General features: G+C 43.9%; 1 protein-coding gene across 3 annotated transcripts in view; it reads right to left on the minus strand.

The window, feature by feature from the left end:
- Positions 1–18,421, minus strand: part of sh3tc2 (SH3 domain and tetratricopeptide repeats 2) — a 75,068-nt gene extending 56,647 nt beyond the window's left edge. The window contains exon 1 of one of the 3 annotated variants that reach the window (XM_008104676.3): positions 18,005–18,421. In XM_008104676.3, the coding sequence (XP_008102883.2) occupies positions 18,005–18,056 (52 nt within the window). In that variant the 5' untranslated portion in view covers positions 18,057–18,421. Of the gene's footprint in view, positions 1–3,584; positions 4,069–18,004 lie in introns of those variants that run through there. The other 2 variants (XM_008104678.3, XM_062970446.1) reach the window with 2 other exon arrangements.
- Between the last annotated feature and the right edge of the window lie 4,683 nt (positions 18,422–23,104).

Consider the following 23,104-nt stretch of genomic DNA (forward strand, 5'->3'; position numbering starts at 1 on the left):
AGAGCTTCTTCAGTATTTTTCTCAGCATCGGCCCCCTTAGAGTTTCTTCGGCCGGAGACATCTCCTCCAGAGGAGCTCCCACCGGAAACTACCACTTCATTTGGATTCCCCTCAAGAGCAGTTACTTTGGAGATGTCCTCACCGGAAATGGGGCCTTTCCCTAGATGGTGCTTCCGTCTCTTTCTCGTATGGCGTTTACACATGTGCTGTTTCTCTTTGGGCCTTAGCCATAGGGAGGTCAATTCCCTTTTAACAATCCCCGCACCAGGCGCCATTTTCAAGGCCTTGATCTTTCAGACAAGGGAAGACAACGACGTCTGCAGCGATCTTCCGGCTTTTGGGCCTCGGTGATCGTCCTTGGATTCTTTTGCAGGATTGCAGATATGTCCAATGGCTCTGCTTCCATCCACTGAGGCGGATCTGCCCCCATGGCCCCCATGGCCTTCCTAGATTTTTGGTTTGACCAGGGACAGGTGTCATCAGGATTTGCCCCAAAAGGGCAATATCCCCCAAAAGAGCATTCCAAGACTGTCGCCTCCTGGAAAACTCCCCCCGAGGGTATCAGGGGCCATGATGGTGGACTCAGAGGCTGCGATGATCTTGGCAAGGAACTTACCCCCACAAGGAACACCTCAGCTGGACTATCATTTGGTAAGTATTTATCTGCCTGCAATATGTCCATGGAGGCTCTTTTTGGTGATTTTGAGTCACTTAATCGATTTAGTAACACTCCAAGGCAGCCTAAACTTTCAGTAAGGCACTCATTCTCTAAGAACAAAAGGTCCAACAAGTCCCGGTTTAGTTGGTTGGATCCCATCTCGAAAATAAAATCAGAAGTTTTTAAAGTCTTTCCTCCCTCCTTATGTCCACTCACCAGTGCTGGGGGACAGGGAGGGGGCAGTAGCCTACAGCAGAAGACAAATGAGGGAGGGGCCGCAAAACAGTCTCCTCCTGAGTAGGCAGGCAGGGTGGTAAGCAGGAGGACAAGTGGGCAAGGTGGTGAGCGTCCAGCCAGCAGGTGTTTTAATCCCTTCTCCTCCACTCCCTTCCCCTTCCTACCAGAGTATGAGGGAGGGGCCACAGAACAGTCTCCTTCTCCTGAGTAGGCAGGCAAGGGTGGTAAGCAGGAGGGCAGCCAGGTTGGCAGGTCCCAGCCAGGAAGCAGTATCTGATTAGGAAAAGGGTCTCAGGTTTTAATTAAGGTTATTGAAAAAATCATTGTAGTACTGAGTATGAAAAGAGTGAATTTCATGCTGGGGGTCGTAAAGAAAAGGATAAAAAATATAACTGCCAGTATTGTAATGTCAGAGACCCTCCTCAGGAACACAAAAAGGAAAGAAACCTGAAGATACTCAAGCCAAAGATCAGGCAAAAAGGTCCTTCTGCCTTAGATCACGTGGGCCTTTCCTTTCCCTGAACTGTTTCCTGAAGTAGCCGTTCCACTTGTTTGCTGTGTGTTGACTATATTGGCTAATAAACGAATGCGCTGGCATTGATTTCCTTGTTTTCCTCTTCTCTTCTCCCTGTTCTTTTATGTTATTTTATTTTATTTCATAACATGAGTCTGCATTATAAAGGTTATGTTACCTCGACTGCTCTGGGAAAAACACAGCACAGAAATGAAGTAGGAGACTGAGCAATCCTAAAGCACATTTGGCTGTCCAAAGGAGGAGGATGTAGAAGTCTCCCTGCGCTACCCTTGTCAACAAAGAGATGTCTCATTGGAAGGAAGGTGGCTGTGTCTCATAAAGACCCTTATTATACACACAGCAGTCTTCACAAATGTAGTGGGAGGAAAACACCACTTCAATACCATCCTCAGGGTGATGCACTTAATAATACAACAAAATCCAAAGTTCCCAAACCAGGGATATTACAAAATATATCATGCAAGCTTTCAAGCTTCATTGACATCTTCATCGGGCAAAAACATTAAACAACATATAGAACAAGGAAAGTAATCCTGTAAGAGTCACTTTCAGGCTTTCATTTTGTCTCAGATGTTACTTCTGTTGTTAGTTGTTATGATCTTGAATGATCTCCATATTCCCTAGTTTGGCCAGGTTGTGACCAGGGACAAAGGGCAGTAAAAGACAGACAATAACATTTCAATATACTATTAAATGCAAATAAATTTCCATTGAGATCCAAGCAATTTCTGTTGTGTGTGAGGCTAACTGCCCCTTTCGTAAGGAGAGAATTTTGAGTTTCTCAAGAAGTCTTTGTACTGGTACATCTTGAAAAAACGTTTAGATGTCAGATAAGGATTTCCTGGTGGTAAGAACTGTTCACCAAATTACCTTAGAAGTCAGTGGAGTCTTACTTTTTGGCTGTTTTCAAACAGAGCTTGGACAGCACCTGACAAACACGCTTTAGCTATGTGTTTCTCTTCCAGAAAGGACTAGAATATGTGATCTTTGTGGTCCCTTCCAATTATGTGATTCCATTATTAGAATAAATTCTTTCATTTGGATCATAATTTATAAATTTTAGTCCCTGTGTTTTAATCTCTCCCCGGTGGAGTAGTGGGTTAAAGCCTTGTGACTTGAAGGTTGGGCTGCTGTTCTGCAAGCTGCCAGGTTCGAATCCCACTCGAGGAGAGCGCGGATGAGCTCCCTCTATCAGCTCCAGCTCCATGTGGGGACATGAGAGAAGCCTCCCACAAGGATGGTAAAACAACAAAAAACATCCGGGCATCCCCTGGGCAACGTCCTCGCAGGCGGCCAATTCTCTCACTCCAGAAGCGACTTGCAGTTTCTCAAGTCGCTCCTGACACACACACACACAAAACAAACCTCTCCCTATTCACAGTGGTAGTGAGACACAAAAACTTGTCAGAGTAATAGAAATTTCCTCCCATTTTGGAAAGTCTTGAAAGCTGTAAGATCCACAATTTCACACACCACACACACACACACACACACACACGCATGCATGCACATACTGTATTGCTCTGTAAGAAAACAAGAAAATAATTAAATAAATAAATAGTAAATTTAAAGTATTTCAAAAGTCAGGTGATGAAGGGCCTTGATACTTCTGTGTGCTTGTATAAATTAGTCTATATTTAGGGAATAGGGCTGCAGTATAAAAAACCTAATGCAGGGCCTTTAAAGAACTGCTACTATCATCAAACATGCACACATCAAGATTCCTTCTGGAAACAAGGTTAGAACAGTTCAAGAGAAGAATTTGCAGACTTCCTTCCTCAGGCATATACATTCAGATAATACAGGAATAAAACTGTGCACTCCGCTATATGAAATCTAGTGCTAGCTGGGAGAATTTGCTGCCAAATATGTTTATAGAGTGGGGCACTATAGTGTGTTCAGAAAGCTGCACACAGCAGAAAATATACCTGACACAACCTCTTCTAAACCAAATAATGACTTGAGAGAGAAGGTTATGCTCCCCTTAGCGCCTACTCCAAGATTACAGCTGATTACTCCTCCTCAGGAGCACTTATATCTTCAGTTGTTATGAAATATTAAAAAGTGGCCGTAATATAACACATGCCCTTTAAGTGCACTGCTTTTGGGAAATGCAAGCTTGAACATAGCTGACATCTAATCTTTGAATCTTACCTTGAATCTTGCTGCTCTTCTTTCCATAAACCTAACATGTAGTCCCCATCTTGATTCAAATTGTTCAGACCAGGGCAAAAAAGAACTCTTTTTCTGTAGCTTCATCCCCTCCCTTCTAATACGGCACAAGGGTGTTCAAACAGAGCTTCCTGACACCACCCATCATTACAAACACAGATGTTTGAACTCCCCCAAATGCACATAACATCCCAGAGCATCCTTATTCTTAGACTCCAGCTGCAGAATAACAGAGCAAGCATCTCCCAAGGGAACCCTAGCTGCACATATGCAAACTTGGCAGCCTTTCATCTCAAAAGAGAACCAAGCCACAACAGACATGCAAGAGCAGAAGAAAGAAAATCCCAGGTGGCCTTGCCTTGAGTGGGAGGAAGAGTGTCAACTCCCCTTCTTCCACTCTCGGTTTCTTCCTCCTGGCTTTCATTTGTTGGGTGGCACAGGCAGTGCAAGGTGGGGCCCCTCCATCCTTCAGATAGCCTTTGCCTTGCTTGAAAAAGGAAAAAGTGTCTTGTGGATTGAGAATCATCCCTGGCTGGTTGATTTCCCATGGCCAATGCAGGAGCAGCCGAGCAAAGATTACTCTGTCCCACCTTCACTCTGGCCTCATCACGTAGCAGCTTTTCCCACTCTTGGTCTATTTCATTTTCCTATGAAGTCCTGCTAAAATATCCTTATCTTGCATCTTCAACAGTGCTAAGTACCCTTAAATCCATACATAATTCAGGGGTAATCAATCGTCTTTTGATGCAGATGGAGTGCGGACAACAACCTGCATGACTGAACTTTGTGAAGGTAGAACATAAATGATAGTTTCAGTGAAATGGTCCAATTTTTTTAGGGCCAGCATGAAACAGAAATGTACCAAAATAGTATGTTGACTTGCCACCAGTTTATACAAATATTCATAATAGGTCCTTCATAAATGTAAGTAACTTTTGCTGCTTAATGAAAAATAAAGCAAACATTGAAATTCTGTAATAAAAAATCCACCTGGCATCTGTAGCCTTGTTCAGTAAACATAAGAGATTGATGCTTGCCTCTTTAATTTGTGGTTCATAAGAGAAGATTTTTTTATTGCTCAGCTAAAAGGAAATAATGGGGGAACTGACATGGGATGTGAGTTCAAGATATACATTTGTCCCAGTAGTCAGAAAAAGCAGGACCCCCAAATCAAAAAAGAAGGTCAGATCACCCTGATCAAAAACCCAATGACTTGCATCTTGCCTGAGACAAAACAAGAAAGAACATAAGATGCCATAATCACACACAGCCAAGTCACATTGTTACTTCATATACATACTAGCCAAGATTCGTAAATCAAGAACGAATTCTGATATATGAACTTGGCTTACCAAAAAAAAAAAAAAAGCAACAAATCAGAATTCTAGGTTCAGACAACACACTAAGTTGGGGGTCCCCAAACTAAGGCCTGCAGGTTGGATGCGGCTCTCCGAGGTCATTTATCCGGCCCCTGCCCTAGACTTAGGATCACAACTACATACAACAACAATCCTAATTAACTTGACTATCTTAGCAGCCAAAGGCAGGCTCATGCTTGCCATTGAAATACTGGTACGTTTATGTTGGTTAACATTGTTTTTCATTTTAAATATTGTATTGTCCTTTCATGTTCTTTGCACTACAAATAAGTGCATAGGAATTTGTTCATTTTTTTTCAAACTATATTTGTCCCTGTCCCATCCACCCCCCCCATCCCCGCCACCCAACAGTCTGAGGGACTGTGCCCTCTGTTTAAAAGGTTCAAGGACCTCTCTACTAAATATTTCTGGTTTGTGTATCAATCATGCTAATGAGAGGACAGAAGCAGAAGTGAATAGATTAGATGCACTGGCACCCAGTTTGCTAACATGAAGACAGCATTCTTTCAAATATGGGTCTGCTTTCTATGTCAATATTGAAGCAGCTATATATCTACTGTGATGTGTATACTTATATTGACTGTGTGGATTCTCTAGCATGGGGGTTCTCAAAAGTTAAAACCTTGCTGCCAGGGGAACAGGGTACCATGATGAAAAAGTCTGGGAGCAGAGGTCCAAAAATGGTTGAAAATGACTAGAAATGTGAATGGTAGATGGAGTTGGCTTAAAATAGTATTTTCACTTAATGAAGTTGTAGCTGGAATCCTGTTATACATACATGCAACAGTTTCGCATGCGTGTGCACATATCCTTTTTTGGGTGCAGTGGGAGTTGGTATTCCCTCCTTTCCACCATAGCACTCAAAACCTTCCCCTAACTTACTAAACAACTATTCTATAGTTTGTGTGGAACGAAAAGGATCAGAGAAGTATAATTCCACACCCAGATGCAAAAGGATTACATCAGTGCTAAGATCCTCTGGGACACTCTGGCGCTCTCTCTGCTGCTGTAATCATTTCACATCTGGTTACCAGGACATAACCAGATGTTTTTGCAATCCTGTCTGCTCCCTACAAAGCAAAGAATTGCCATATGAGGAGTTATATATGGTGGTATATAGCTTAGTCAAGCATAAGTCATCATACAGACCTACCACACTATGATAAGTCATATAGATATTGCAGCCATAAACAAATTAAACTAATATTATCCTGTTTATACTGTTATACTTTCTCTTTCAATTTGCAATCTTTAAAGTGAAATATTAATCTGAAACAAAAATGTCAAGAGTCAGACGCCAATTAGCGAACAAAAATAGAGTTTATTCAGCAGATAAGCCAAAAAGTAATGTTAACACAGAAAAAACCTTGAAACACTTCACTATCAGTGCTTCAAGAGCAGTTCAAACAAAAATATAATTCAGTAACACAAGCAGGTAAAAACAAAGCTAAACAAACTTAGTGCAAACTGCACTTTCTGAGTCCAAGCCCTGCCAGCCGGCTCTGTAGTTTTCAAAGGAACAGTTCCCAAAAGGAAACACCAAATTGGTCAGGAAACAAACAAACAAACTAAGAATGCAGCAGACTGCTTCCACAATGTGGATAAAGCCGAAGGCTCCAAAAGGATGGTGAAAAGACGTCGTCCGGGATTCCAAGGTCAGGTCAGGAGATAACAGCGGTGTCCAAAGAGCAAGCCAGGAGTCAAAAGCCGATAGTAGTCATCAATCACAGGGCGAAGGCAGTAGCAAGGTCAAATTCCGATCCAAGGTCTGAAGAGGGTGCAGTCATCCAAAACAGGTCCACGATAAGACACAGCGAGAGCCAAGCTAGGTGATGACAGCAGATTCAAATCATAGTCCAAGTCCAGTCTTCATGGAAACACAGAGATCCCAATGGCGCCTCAGCAACACCTTGCCACACGCAAAGTGCAGTGGCCAAACATTCCCATTTTATTCCCCTTCCTCCTGGGTGACCAAACACTCACACCCAAACACCAGGTGTCCCAAATCTACTCAGAGTCTGAGCTCCACACAGCTAGAGCTCGTGGATCTGGAGTACCTAGCAATTCGTCGGAGTCCCAATTATCCTGCCCACACTTAGCCCCATGAACACTTAAAGAACCATCCTCCCTTCTCCAAGCATCCCAATTGGGATCAGCTCCTGCAGAAACCCCAGGTTCAGAAGTATCCATAAGTCCCAAATCCCCAGACATCTCCGGTGGCTGTGCCCATTCAGTGCCCGCTTCCCCAGCCACCACCTGTTCCTCAGCATCCATCTCCCCATCTGAATCTTCCTCAGAAGATCCCCCATATAGCTCTCTAAGTCGCTTCCTGCGCAACTCCTCCAGTGAACCCTCATCACGAGGGTTTTTTCTTCCTCTTCGAATTCCATCCCCATCAACCATAATCCCCGAAGGCGCAGTCACAACACAAAATGTTTGTTAACATCAAGCCAGTGTGATGTAGTGGTTTGAGCACTGGACTATGACCCTGGAGACCAGGGTTCAAATCCCTGATGAGTATTGAAATCTACTGGATGACCTTCAGAAAGTCAACCTTCTCTTAGATCATGTGCACTGACCACTTAAGCTCAGAAGCAATTTGACAGAAAACAGTTTCTCTGTGTGGATGATCGGACTGACTTTGCTGGAACAAGCTTGAGGCTGGGATGGTGATTATATTAACAGTGGAAGGTGGCCTCAAACCAGCTTCAGAATCCAAAATAGTCATGGCTTGACAGCTGCCAGGGAATATATTTTCTTTTTTTACTTTTTCTTTTTGGTTTTTTCATTTCCTGGCAAGATGCGCACAACTGCTCCAGAGACATAGGAGGAAGAAACAAGAAGGCAAAGTAACAGTGGTAATCAATTACCTGTTCCAAGAGGTCAATTGACTTTGGCTACCCAGCTATGCCCTTGAGACATTTTTGGCAGCCCCCAAACTCTGCGTACTGAATTTTACAAAGTGCTGCAGCATGGGCAGGTGTCTCCACTGTGATTGGCATTCTGAGAAGCTGTTTTTGTCCTGTGATGTGGTTTACATTTTGGGATTCACTGATGTACATCCAGGGGTTTATCTTGGACTTTTATACAGTTTTGCTGGATGCATTTTAAACTCTTTGACCCATACTACAATGTACTTTGGCGGTGTGTGTTATCTGGCTGCTGCAGCTTTAAGCGAGCTCACTTTGAACTGTATTATATGGTCAGTGTAGATGTGCTCCTAGTCTTAGAGGAAGGCAATGGCAACCTCTTCTGAACAAATCCTGCTAAGAAAACCCTGCAACAGGGTTGCCTTAAGGTTGCCATAGATTGGAAATGACTTGAAGGCACAAAACAACAACGTCCTCTATTTTTCTTACCTGTTTAAATGCCTGCTTATTTAATTTAACAAATACTTGGAGAAAAAATTAAAAAGCTAAAATTAAAACATAACATATATATATACACACACAATATCATTATGAAAAATGAAAAACAGACCCCAGAAAGAAAACCACAAACCATAAGAGCAGTTTGTAAAGGGTGAAAAATGAAAGGTCACTTCCAAAATGATTTAGAGGTAAACAGCAAGAACATGATGGACATGGAGAGATACATAAAGCGGAAAAACCAGATTTAGCTAACAAAAGCTACGGTGTAATAATTTGCTTTTCTTTTTTATACAGATAACAGCTCAATCCAAGTGATTTTTCAAAATTACAAATCCAAAGAAGTGAACATTATGACTACTTCCGCTGAGTAATTATGAAAAACAAAACAAAATAGTCTGTATGGTGGTAATGCAAGACACAACAAAATTCATTTGACTTTGATGAGACAAAGGAATTAATCTGAAATGACGGCAAATGTGATGAGCAACAATGATTGCTATTTAGCCCCTGATTATTGGGCCTGAGAAGCTGGGAATGAAGCAGTTCAGAAGATGTGTCAAGGACAGAACGCCACAAGATTCAAAGTAACAGAGTTTATTAGATTACAGAACTCAAAAATGCCCGTAAAAACACAAGGGCCAGGCAGTTTTTGCCTTTAAGCGCAAAAAGGGACAAAAGTAAATGTTCAAAAGATAAACCGGATTAAACCGGAGTTTAATCCGGGTAAAAACAAACTGCTTGCTTCAGCCTAGGTATTAACAGAACGAAAGCCAAGGAACAAAAGATACAAAGAATGCAACTAATTGGCAGCAGATTCCTCTCTGCTGCCAGCACTGTGCTTAGAGTAACTTGCGTCGCTCCCACACACACACAGTAGACAGGATCTCCAACACGAGCAATTCAGCCAAGGATTGTAGAAGTAGAGTAGACCAGTTCCGTTCCGTAGATCAAAGCCAGAAGCAGACGTTTGTAGTTTTTCCAAGTCCAAGAAGGGGGGGGGAAGACAAGCCGTGGTCAGTTCAGTCCGGGTTCTCAAAGCAGGAGATGGCGTCCGTCAGAAAGACGACGGAAGGTCAAGCTAATAAGAGTAAGCACAGGTTTGCACAAACAAATGCCCACACAATCCCTCCCGCCGTCTGACCTTGGATTCCAATCAACTTACGTCTCAGCACAGGAAAGCACACAAGTCTTCAGGGAAGCGTCCCACACACACACGGATCCCAAGCGTTTGCCCAGATTACCTTGCCCGACGCAATTTGCAATTGCTCCCAAGCCCCATTTTATGCCAGTTACAAATCTTCATCACTGTCAGCTGTCCTCCTTAACCCGGGCGTTTCCTCATCACTTTCCTCGTCAGAGCTGGAACACCTCTGACTACGCCCAACAGCATCTCCAGCTGTGGATCCCGTCCCATCCCTCCAGCTAAGCCATGGGTCTAATCCTGAAGGTCCCCATTCATCTTCTGTCCCATCATGACCAGTGGCACCCGATTCCTCCCTCACCCGAGTCCAATCCATCTCATCCTCCTCTGAGCTAACCAGCCCCTCCTCCATTCTCTCCGTAAACCCTTCGAAAGATTCTTCGTCAGATGGTGCTGCAAATATGTCTCGCAGTCTTTTTCTCTCTCGCTCCTCGAGAGTATCTGACTCCCGAGGAGTCTTACGCCCACGTCTGTCAATAACAGAGCCATGAGGCTCAATCATAACACTATCCCCTCTCACAAAGGCCTCCTCCCCCGATGGCGGAGAAGTGGCAGTGATACCCTCCGCTATAGCACCACGACGACTAGAGGTATCAAGTTTCAACAGCGAACGATGAAAGACTGGATGGACCTTTAAACTAGACGGTAAACGCAAACGAAACGCAACGGAAGAAATCTTTTTAACGATAGGAAAGGGACCCAAATACCGAGGCGCAAACTTTCCCCCAGCCTGTTTAATATGTTTGGAAGATAACCACACCAAATCCCCTTCTTCCAACTCCTCCCCTGCCTGCCTGTGGCGGTCAGCCTGAGTCTTCTGCGTTGCCTTAGCTTCCAACAGTAAGCGACGGGCAACATCATGCAATGCAGCCATTTCCGTAGAGCGGTACACAGGGTCCGAAGAGACCACATTGGTCGACGGCGCCACACCTCCCCGTGGGTGAAAACCATAAGTTAGCTCAAACGGCGTATGCTGACTAGACGTGTGCACCGCATTGTTGTAAGCAAATTCCGCCACCGGTAACCACTTCACCCAAGCCGTGGGTTGATCTAAACAAAAACAACGCAGATATTGCTCTAAGAGCCCATTAACCCGTTCCGACTGTCCATCCGTTTGCGGATGGAAAGCTGAAGACACGTTTAACTTAGTCCCCAAACACTCATGGAAATGTTTCCAAAAGCGTGACACAAATTGCGGAGCCCTATCTGAAATAATCACCTCGGGTGCTCCGTGCAAACGATAGATGTGCTTAGTAAATAGTAAGGCCAACGTAGGGGCCGCCGGAATGGTTGAACAAGGAATAAAATGAGCCAGTTTACTAAATAAATCCACCACCACCCAAATACAAGTATAACCCCCAGACTTAGGCAAATCTGAAATGAAATCCATGGAAATGATTTGCCATGGCCTGTCCGGAACAGGTAAAGACGACAACAACCCTCTAGGGCGCCCAACAGGCGTCTTACTCTGCTGGCAAACGGCGCAGCTGTCGCAAAAGCGCAGAATGTCTTGCCGCATCTTTGGCCACCAATAGCTCCTGGTAATGAGCTGCACGGTCTTGAATCTGCCAAAGTGCCCAGCCATGGGTTCGTCATGGTGGGCTCTAATCACCTCCAACCTGAGGGCCCCCACTGGTACGTAGACCTGTCCCCTGCGTACCAATACTCCGTCTTGATCTTGTAGATGCGGCAGTATGGTACGGTTACCTGCTGAGAGCAGCATCAGTTGCTCCTGTGTCCACACATCATCCCTCTGAGCCTCAAGGATCTGGTCATGTAACCCGAGCTCATTATCTACAACACACAGAGAGGCAGTAGGCAAGATGGTCTGACATACAACCTGCTCATTGGTCTTAAACTCCGGCTTGCGGGATAAAGCATCGGCCCGCAAGTTTGCCTTCCCCTCTACGAACTGCACCTTGAAGTTAAACCTGGAGAAAAACAAAGCCCATCGGATTTGACGCTGGTTTAACTTCTTTGCTGTTTGCAAGTGCTCTAAGTTCTTGTGATCAGATCTGACCACGATCTGGTGCCGTGCCCCTTCAAGCCAGTGCCGCCACACCTCAAACGCCACCTTAATCGCCAACAACTCCTTCTCCCATATGGTATAGTTCTGCTCGAAGGGTGTTAGTTGCCGCGAGTAAAATCCACAGGGACGCAAGGTCCCTGAGGAGTCCTTCTGAGACAATACAGCCCCCAACGCGTAGCTAGAAGCGTCCGCTTCTACCACGAACGGTTTGTCAACATCAGGATGGGTTAGTATGTTGTCCGATTGAAAACTAGACTTAAGTTGTAGAAACGCCTCGTGAGCTTCCCGCCCCCACACAAATGGCTGTTTCTTGCGCAGAAGCTGCGTCAAAGGTACCGTGAGCTTTGCAAAATTCGGAATAAACTCCCGGTAGTAATTAGCAAAACCTAAGAACCTTTGTACATCCTTCTTAGTCTTCAACTCCTGCCATGAGTTGACGGCGTCAACCTTATGTGGGTCCATTTTAAGTTCCCTACCTGACACTACATGACCTAGGAACTCCACTTCAGGCACATGAAAGACGCATTTGGAAGCCTTGGCGAAAAGCCCATTAGCCCGCAGTCGGTGCAGAACCTGCTTGACATGTTGACGATGTTCTTTCTCGTCCTTAGAAAAAATCAAGATATCATCCAAATAAATCACTAAAAATTGGTCAATTAGGTCCCTGAACACATCGTTCATGAACCTCTGGAAGACCGCAGGAGCATTACAAAGCCCAAAAGGCATGACTCGGAACTCGTGGCATCCGAAACACGTGTTAAATGCCGTCTTCCATTCATCCCCTTCCCGTATACGGATTAGGTTATAGGCCCCCCGCAGGTCAAGCTTGGTAAAGACCTTAGCCCCTTGCACCCTTGATAACAATTCCGAGATTAAAGGGAGCGGGTACCTATCCCGAATGGTGTATTTGTTTAGGATCCGATAGTCGCAGACCAGCCTAAGTTCCCCAGTCTTTTTGGCTACAAAGAATACTGGTGCCGCAGTTGGAGAACTAGATGGGCGAATAAACCCCTTGGCTAAATTTTCATCTAAAAACTCCCGCAAAGCTTGCCTTTCCGGTACAGTCAAGGCATACAGCCTCCCTGCTGGCAGTTTCGCACCTTCTGCCAACTTGATGGCGCAATCATATGGCCTGTGCGGTGGTAATTTGTCCGCTTCTCTTTTACAAAATACATCAGAGAACTCCCCATACTCAGCAGGCACTCCCTCCATATCAGCATGAGTAACGTTTAGAGTGCAACAATCCTGCCTCTTTAAGATCACTTTACGTGTTGCCCAATCCACTTGTGGGTTTACTACAGCTAGCCAATCCATCCCCAGGATCACATCATATCGAGGCAAGCTCGTAATATCCCACACAAACGTTCCCGTTACTCCCTGCACCTCCCACGTTACTGCTGAGGTTTCCTGGTTAACCACCCCAGTCTCCAGCAGTCTCCCATCTGCTCCTTCCACCCACACGTCGCATGCCTTGCGCACTTTAGGAATGCCATGCTTCTTAGCAAACTCAATATCTACATAAGAGACTGTAGCTCCTGAGTCCAGCAGTGCCAGAGTAGAAACAAGTTCCCTTCCCCCAACAGATAATGTAATGGGTACGAAAACATGCTTCCTCCCCTCAGTTGACTGCTTGAGGAGCCCTAGTGCGTTGGACTCACGTCGCACTAGGGCTGGCCTTTTCCCGAAAGCTGGGAAGGTTTCACATTACAATTTTTGGCAAAATGCCCAGCATTCCCACAGTACAAACACAAGCCCAGCTGCCTCCTACGGCTCTTTTCCTCTGTAGACAGTTTTTTAAAGACCCCAAGCTCCATGGGCTCTTCCCCCATCACCACAGGTGCCCTGGTTACATGCATGGGTGGCGCACACATTGCTTTTGAGTGTTTACGAGCCTCGAACCTTGCGTCTAAACGCAGCACCTTAGCTACTAAGGCGTCCCAGCTTTCAGCCGGCTCCAAGCGTGCTAATTCATCCTGGAGCATATCACTTAACCCGGCAGTAAATAAAAGCATGAATGCATTTTCCCCCCAATCCAGCTGGTGGCGATACAGGTTAAACTTATTTAAGTAATCCAAAACAGTCCCCTTTCCCTGTTTCAACCGATACAGGGCCCACCCAGCGTTCTCCGTGCGGAGAGGATCCCCAAAAGTATCAGTTAACAACTTTTTGAAATTATTCAAATTGTCCTTGACTGGGTCATTTCCCAAAATTAAATTAGTGGCCCATTGTCCTGCGGAACCGGTCAACAAACTCAAAATAAAAGCCACCTTACTAGTGTCAGTAGGAAAAGCATGAGCACTGAGCTGAGAAAAATAAAGCTCCACTTGTGCCAAAAAGGTTGGCAACTTGCACCTGGTTCCGTCAAAGCGTTCAGGAGTCAAAACATGTCCTTTCACAGCAAAAGCTGTTTGGCTTACGGTAAAGGCCGTTTGCAATTGGTCTACTTTGGCTCTTAACTCATCCATCGTCTTCCTGACGGGTTTATTGCTGCAATAAACTTTTTATGGGCGTCGGGCAATCTGTCAAGGACAGAACGCCACAAGATTCAAAGTAACAGAGTTTATTAGATTACAGAACTCAAAAATGCCCGTAAAAACACAAGGGCCAGGCAGTTTTTGCCTTTAAGCGCAAAAAGGGACAAAAGTAAATGTTCAAAAGATAAACCGGATTAAACCGGAGTTTAATCCGGGTAAAAACAAACTGCTTGCTTCAGCCTAGGTATTAACAGAACGAAAGCCAAGGAACAAAAGATACAAAGAATGCAACTAATTGGCAGCAGATTCCTCTCTGCTGCCAGCACTGTGCTTAGAGTAACTTGCGTCGCTCCCACACACACACAGTAGACAGGATCTCCAACACGAGCAATTCAGCCAAGGATTGTAGAAGTAGAGTAGACCAGTTCCGTTCCGTAGATCAAAGCCAGAAGCAGACGTTTGTAGTTTTTCCAAGTCCAAGAAGGGGGGGGGAAGACAAGCCGTGGTCAGTTCAGTCCGGGTTCTCAAAGCAGGAGATGGCGTCCGTCAGAAAGACGACGGAAGGTCAAGCTAATAAGAGTAAGCACAGGTTTGCACAAACAAATGCCCACACAATCCCTCCCGCCGTCTGACCTTGGATTCCAATCAACTTACGTCTCAGCACAGGAAAGCACACAAGTCTTCAGGGAAGCGTCCCACACACACACGGATCCCAAGCGTTTGCCCAGATTACCTTGCCCGACGCAATTTGCAATTGCTCCCAAGCCCCATTTTATGCCAGTTACAAATCTTCATCACTGTCAGCTGTCCTCCTTAACCCGGGCGTTTCCTCATCACTTTCCTCGTCAGAGCTGGAACACCTCTGACTACGCCCAACAGCATCTCCAGCTGTGGATCCCGTCCCATCCCTCCAGCTAAGCCATGGGTCTAATCCTGAAGGTCCCCATTCATCTTCTGTCCCATCATGACCAGTGGCACCCAATTCCTCCCTCACCCGAGTCCAATCCATCTCATCCTCCTCTGAGCTAACCAGCCCCTCCTCCATTCTCTCCGTAAACCCTTCGAAAGATTCTTCGTCAGATGGTGCTGCAAATATGTCTCGCAGTCTTTTTCTCTCTCGCTCCTCGAGAGTATCTGACTCCCGAGGAGTCTTACGCCCACGTCTGTCAATAACAGAGCCATGAGGCTCAATCATAACAAGATGCACCATTCTTTGAAGAGATAGAACATCAGGTGGGAAAAGAACTCGGGGTGTTTTCAGATGAGGCTTTATATAACCCTCATTTATGGAATTTGCTGTCTGTGATAATGTGTGTTCAAACATGGTTGTTTTCCATTTGTAACCATCTCATGCTTCACTACAGCTTCTTCGGTTGTTTTTCTTTCCACCAAAAATCCATTAAGGCAGTTAAGACAAAATGGCCACACAATGCCTTTTGATTGGTAAAACATTTAAGTCATCTATCTGGAGCCATCCTAAGAATATTTAACAGCATATTTTACACTCCAGAACCATCATTTGCAAAAGCGAATGAACAAAATTGATTTTGCCTTCTCCCTCCTTTCCTCAAAGCATGCTCTATTCTCTATTCTATTATTTATTTAAACCCTAGCAATATAACCATAATTCTAATAAATTGTAAGACATATTATAAGTGTAGAAATGCAAGTCTCTCAACACTGTAGTCCTATGAAATTTTTTCAAAAGTGACAGATCATATCTGATCTGGAAATGTTAAGCAAGGTTACTAGGCATGTTTAGTAGTTGGAAAGGAGATCACCTGGGCATACCAGGTGCTATGGGCTAATGCTTATGAAAGTAAGGGCCCTTTGAACACGTGGCTTCTAATAAGGAATGAAGCATTTATTGTCAAGGGCCACAAATATAGTGCCACTCTCTGGCACAATGAAGAAGGGAGAGGAACTGCTAGTCCCACAAATCAAAAACCTTTAAAAGGACTGTTGTGACTGCGCCTTCGGGGACTGTGAATGATAGTGGTGGGATCAGGAGAGGAAGGAAAAACCCTTGCGAGGACGGCTCGTTGGAGGATTTGCACAGAAAAAGAATTAGGGACCTCGATGGGGATTTTCTGAGGAAGATTCAGATGGGGAGTCTGTGGAAGAAATGGATACTGGGGAACAGGTGGTGGCTGAAGAAGTGGGCACTGACTGGGCACGGGCACCGGAGATGACTGGGGAGGAATCAGGGCCCATGGATACTGCTGACACTGGGGAAACTTGGGTATCTTCAGAAGCAGACCCCACTTGGTCTGCTTGGAGGAGTGAGGATGGATCCTCAGGTGTGCATGGAGCTGGGCGTGGGCAGGTTGATTGGGATTCTGATGAAAAATTTGGGACACTCGACTCATGGGCGTTAGCTGTGTGGAGTTCTGATTCGGATTAATGAATTGGGACACCTGCTCTTTGGGTGTGGTGTTTGGACGCCCAGGGAATTGGGATAAATTGGGAATGTTTAGCCACTTTACTTTGCGTGTGGCAAGGTGTTGCTGGGCGCCACTGGGACTCCTGTACGTGTTATTGAAGACTGGACCTGGACTTTGCTTCAGATGTAAGTTAATCCGGGTTGTTCTGCAACGGAGGGCTGGAACTGTGTGGGTTTTCCTGGACTGCACTGTTATTACTATTTTGCATTAGCTGCTGTTGTCTCCATTGCCTTGGCTCTTTGTGCCATTCCATTTCGTGGACCTTGAATTGATGTCTACAACCTCTGGACCTTGGATTGGAACTTGACCTTGCTTCTGCCATCACTCTCTGGTCTGTGTTTATCTACGGCTCCTGACTCCTGGCCTGTGTCTCGACCCCGTCGCTATCTCCTTTCCAGACCTTGGACCGTCCTGACGACGTCTCTCCGCTTCATTCCTTGGGCTCCTGGTGTTTGCTTGAGCTCCTGTAGCGAGTTTCCGCTGTCTTTCCTGTTTCGACTCCGGACCGGTTTGATGACGCTTCTTTGCTCTGCCCCTTTAATTCCTCGGCTTGGTGCTGGCCTCCGTAGCAGCTTGGAGCCACTTTCCCTTTCACACCAGCCTCCAAGTTTGTTTACTAGTGGCTCTCAGTGGAGAGCTCCTTTGCCCAGTTTGGGTTCCCATTTGGGGCTTTAAGTTTATATCGCTAGTTTGGGACTTTGGGGAGTTTTTTGGGAGTTTCTAAGTCTTTGTTTTGTTTTGGCTGCTTATTCCAAGCCAACTCAGAACGCTTTGAGTCGAATTGAAGAACCTTTTGTTTAACCCGGATTATTTGCTAGAATAATCCGGTTTATTTGTTAAAACGTACTTTTTGTCATATTTTTGTTTGGACTGCTTAACAACACTGAAAGTTAAGCGTTTTAAGCCATCTTTTATGTTTGTGACTAATTTTTGGGCTATTTCTTGAATAAACTCTGTTTTGCTCTCTAATTGGCATCTGACTTTTGACAAGGACTGCTATAAAGTATGGCAAATGTCCTCTGAATAAATATTGGCAAAAAAAACCCCTCTATGATAGGATCACCATAATGTACCATCCAACATTTACAGATGAAAACAGAACATGTATGGTCAAGCAACATTAGTATGATGATCCAATTCCAAAAGGTATCAGGAAGAACATAGGAGAGGTTGTAGTAGTTGGTTTATGTCAGAGCTTACTGGGAAGGACACGATTCGCTCATCTCTTGTCTCCCTCCTGAACAATTAAAGTAAACTAAGAACAATGGGAGAAAGTGGCAGAAAGAGAGAGAAAACAGGGACATTTTAAAAGCAGCTGAAAAGTGGGATGAAAGAGGATTAATCTGGACCGTCCCTGCCAGATTAGGACAGTGAGAGGATATACTGTAAGTGTTAAAGCACATAACAACAATGGCAACAATAAAAATGTTTAATGTTCACTACAGTATCGTTGAAATGATAGCACAATTTTAATACTTTAAAATAAGAAACATTTGCTCCTTACCTGCTGCTGTGTCCTTCATCCAGATAGGCAGGGCATCTTGTAACAGATCCATTTGTCCACGCAATTAGCTTAGTTTCACTAAAGATGGATCTCCATTGCTTGCAACTTCAAAAAAATGAGGTTATTGCTGGTTAGTTGCACTAAGTCTAGAATAAAATAAAAGAGAAGCATCAGAAAATGCTTGCTGCCCTAGTCCCTTCCTATCTTTTTTTAAAGAAAAGATACAAATGAATTCCACTCTGTGGTAGAAGAAAAATTACTTGTCGACGAATAAACTTCTATGTCTGAGAGAAACAAAATCCATTTGTAGTTTCCTATTCTAGGAAGAAGGCAACTCCTCCTTTTAGAAAGCCTTCACAGAAATCCTGATAAGGGACACCAGATAAAGAAACCTCATTAAAATAAACCTTCATCTCCATCTCCATTTTGAATCCATTGGCAGGCAATCAAAAAGCAGATTTTTGTTACACAATAGGCAAGATATGTGGGGCTGGGGCGGAGGGGAAGCCTGCTGGGAGAAATCCTGAGGACCTCAGAGGTCACCCTATCAGGAATATTCAACCTGCACTTGAGTTTTCTGCAAAAAGAATAACTTTCAATTTCACTTCTCTGTTTTTGATTTGATTAGATCTGGAGTATTATGCCTTTGCTGAGTTGTGTGAGAGAGATATTTTTGCTGGAGGATTTCTTATCATTTCCCCTCAAATATTCACAAAATCTAAATTTTGTCAAAAGCTGGCAAACTGTCATTTTTTTGGAAACAGGCATTCTTTAAATGTTGTTATTTGCTTTGCTTCCTCTTTCCTGAGCCATGGGAAGTTCGTAGCAGCCTTTAAACCATCAGTTTCCGTTGGAGCAAAGATTGCAAGAGATTTATGGTACTGAAGTTAAGACCAGAAGGAGGGGGTAGGGAGCTTTTACCTCAAAACACGCAGATTAAGAAATCATTGTAACTGCTAACCCAATCCTGGCAGTCACAATGTCCCATCCCAGCATCCCACAGTCTGCGGATAAGGGGCAAATGATCAGTTGGCCTGTAGTTTCCTGGTGCTGCTCCTTTTGCTGGATCCTTTTGTATTAGGTATGTTTTTCCAGTTGTTAGCCATTAGGCTTGCTCAAATAATTCGTTTTCCCCGTTTACCGTTATTGATTCGTTATTTTCGTTTGTTTTGAAGCAATATCGAACCTTGGTTGTCCACACGCCTGGATATCGCGGTTTCGAACTGCGATTGGCCGTTTTCCGTTATGGCGCCTTTTTTTCGTTTTTAAAAAATGCTTTGGCAAATCATCCAAACTTGTTTAAGTCCACTGGGGCAATCTAGCATGTTGTTTGCACCTTGTAGCCAATCAGAGAGCACGTTTAACCAGGGGGAGGGGCTGGTAGGACGTCCTGAGCGTGCACACGCCTCGTGGCTCAGTCGCACTGGGAATTTTGGAGAGGGTGGAAGGGAGATTTTGGTGCAGGCACTGGCAGGCAGGAAAGATTGCTGCGTCACAGCATGGCTGTGTGAAGACCGGGAGAAAAGGTGGGGTGGCTGGCTGAGTTTGGGTGGTGTGTGTTAGTTGGGTCTTTCTTTTTCTTTTGTTTTTGCAAAGGGCTGTCCTGTGGGTGTTTTTTTCCTTGCGGGCGGGGTGGGCTTTCTCCTTTCTTTTTTCCACGCAAAAGTGTTTTTGGAAACAAGGGATCCAAGCCAGGGACGCTTCCTGATAATCCTAAGCCAAGTTTGGGAAAGAGTTGCATATCCCATACTTCCCTGTACAAAATACAACTCCTTTTGGGGAAAGAAGGGGGGTGCCTTTGTCCCTTCCCCAGTCTCAAACACAAGCGGGGCTGCTTGTGTCTCAGCCGGGGACGCTTCCTGATAATCCTAAGCCAAGTTTGGGAAAGAGTTGCATATCCCATACTTCCCTGTACAAAATACAACTCCTTTTGGGGAAAGAAGGGGGTGCCTTTGTCCCTTCACCGCTCTCAAACACAAGCTGGGCTGCTTGTGTCTCAGCCGGGGACTACACCAATTTAACAAAGTTTCAGCCACAAAAACAAAGTTTCTGAAGTAGAGCAATGACTTTCACAGTAAAGACAACCCAATTTAACAGGAAATAAGACTTTCAAACCAGGAACAGATTTCTGCAATTATTAAAAAATGGTTTATTATAAAAGCTATGAAAATTTGCCAAAAATCAGAGGATAAGGGAAACGTTCCACATTTTGGTGAGCTATCAGTGTTAAATGTGTTCTACCACTGTACCAAGTTTGAAGAAGATCACTCAAAAAATGAGGGCGGGAGAGCCCCCTAAGTCCCCCCCCTTCGGGCTGTTTTTGGGCCACCGCGCATGCGCGTCCGCCATTAACGAATTAATTTCGAAAATAACGAATTTTCGTTAATTTCGAAAAATTTTGGGGGCCAAATTCGTTATTAGCAACAAAAACGAAAAAATGCCCCCTCTAGTTTTGAAACGAGTTTAGAATCAAATTTTTCATGGATCGATCAAGCCTATTAGCCATTCACTGATACTTCCTTTCTGCTGCATCTCATTGAATTGTTGGGCCATTTTTCCATGTAAACTAATCAGATGTTTGAGCCAAAATCCATGAAGCTGATCACTATTATTATTATTATTATTATTATTATTATTATTATTATTAGGTGTGTGTTGCAGTGAACCTCATTATATGTCTTTAGGATATTTTCTCCTGTAGTGATGTGCACTTGACTAAACTCTTCCTCAGGTCAACACTTCATCTTCTTATCCTGTCTCTTTCTTTCCACAGACCCATCATTCTCCTTTTCCTCCTTCAGTGAGTCATAGGCATTGTGGGGGCTGATGAGAGCTGCTAGTGAGTGATTTTGGAGCAAGCATGGTCCAGGAAATGTTGTGTACAAAAGATGTGGGAGCAAAAGAACACAGCTGGCTGAATGTGCGTCCTGACTCTATCCTGCCCATGCCTTTATCTCTTTTTTTTCTCAAGTCATGCATCCACAGTAACCCTTACTGAACTTCATGGGACTTACTTCTGAGATGATGACGGTAGTGGTGATAACGATGATGATAATTTGGAAATAAGCCTCCTTGAGTTCAAGAAGATTTACTATCAGGTGAATTTGTGTTGGATCGCTGTATTCATTTCTAATAAGTTAATTTTTCTTAGGACATAAGAGTAAAGAGGTAGGAGGTTTTACGGCTTGGGCACAGCAGACCAGCATCACCAGGCTTCCAAAGTAGATGTTATGTGCTGTTTAACAAATTAACAATTTTTAACAATTATGTATCCAAAAACACACTAATCCTTTGTTTGCAACTCTGGCTTTGAATAGGGACAACAAACCAGACATTGGATTTGGATAGAATGTTAAACTTTCAGGTGTGCTTAGCTTAAGTGTCCTTCCTACTGGGAGCAATTGGGCTATGTGCATTGAAATGCAGCTCACAAACAACAAACTTGAAGATAATTCTAATTTATCTTTATGCCAGACTACAGCAATTGTGTTTATTATGGTCAAAGGGATCCAGAGCATAGGTATACTATAGATACTTTTTTTTGGTGAATACTCTAAAAAAGAAATATTCAAGCAGATGTTTGGAGACTATTTTTAAAATAATCATCCAATTAAAGCAATAGTTAAATAACAAGAGCATTAAACAGCATCATTGGGAAAGGGTGCTGTTTTATATACATTAGAGGACATGTATTAAATGTGTAAGCCATTGCTTGTCAGCCATTACCTGCAGTGACGTCAGCTAGGATGATGGGGCAAGAAGGGAGGAGGAGACGAGGAATCTCCCCTTCATCCCCTCCTCTTTCTCAGAGTTTTTCCAAAATATGACATATAGTTTCTTATTATTTGAAGGTTTGCAATCATGAGTCTTAGAAAACTACATTCAGTGGAGGAGGCAATATCCAAAGGTCTGCAGATAATTGTAATTTAGTAGTAGTGGACACTATACAGATGCAGGTTTTTGTAGCTTTCCATATCTTTTCCATGTACTATTTTGTCTTTTTCTTGACTAAAAATTTTTACTTAGAGAGAGAAAAGGAAACACAAAATGGGGGCAGTTGCAGCTGGTTTTGTTTTGAAACTGATCCAACCATTCCAATATACTCCAAAGTTGATCTGGCCTTTCACTGACCTAAATGGTCAGTGTAGATTTAGCCTCAGATGCCAAAACAGTCTGCACAATTTTAAAATCACACAAAAGTCTTCTTAAAAATTGTAAAAGATGTTCAAGGGTAATTTTGTTTTTGCTAGTTCTTATTCCAGTGGGTTAAACCACTGAGCTGCTGAACTTTCTGACTGAAAGGTTAGCGGTTCGAATTCAGTGAGCAGGTGAGCTGTTAGCTCCAGCTTTTTTTCCAACCTAACAGTTGGAAAACATGCAATGTAAGTAGATCAATAGGTACCGCTATAGTATAGGTAACAGCCCTCCATGGAGTCATGCCAGCCACATGACCTTGAAGGCATCTTAGAACAACGCCGCCTCTATAGCTTAGAAATGGAGATGATCTCGAACCCCCAGAGTCGGACACGACTAGACTTAATGTCAGGGGAAAACATTTACCTATATCTATTCCATGCTTGGTAAAATAACAAAACTCTGTAAATTAGGAACGTCAACATTTGTAAATTTCATTCTCATAACAGTTAACAATTTAACCATTTTCCTTTGCTGCAAGTTTGTCCTTGAACACTGGACTATTCACAGTTTGGAATTTATTCTGTAAGAAAAAAAACATACACTATTTATTTATTTTCTGTATAGGCAACCATATTTTCTGTAGAAAACTCCTACACATGTTTTTCACACAAAATAAATCCTCAAAGGCTGTCTGTGTTACATCCCTTTGGTCAATAGATGGCAGCAGATACGTATGTCAAGTATTTCAGAGCACAATGAACTCTCCAGTACCTGATTGGTGCTGCAGCATCTTTAGATATTTACAAATCATAACACCTGGCATTGAAGGACAGGGCTGACCCAAGACATTTTGCTACCTGAGCAAAGGTTAAAGGCACCTTTTCATTCCATGTGCAGAAGCTGACTGGACTAGCTGAACAACTTCACTTCAACATTAGCAAATGGACAGGGGCCTCATCTACC

This window comes from Anolis carolinensis, chromosome 2 (genome assembly GCF_035594765.1).
Source record: "Anolis carolinensis isolate JA03-04 chromosome 2, rAnoCar3.1.pri, whole genome shotgun sequence".
Taxonomy (NCBI): domain Eukaryota; kingdom Metazoa; phylum Chordata; class Lepidosauria; order Squamata; family Dactyloidae; genus Anolis; species Anolis carolinensis.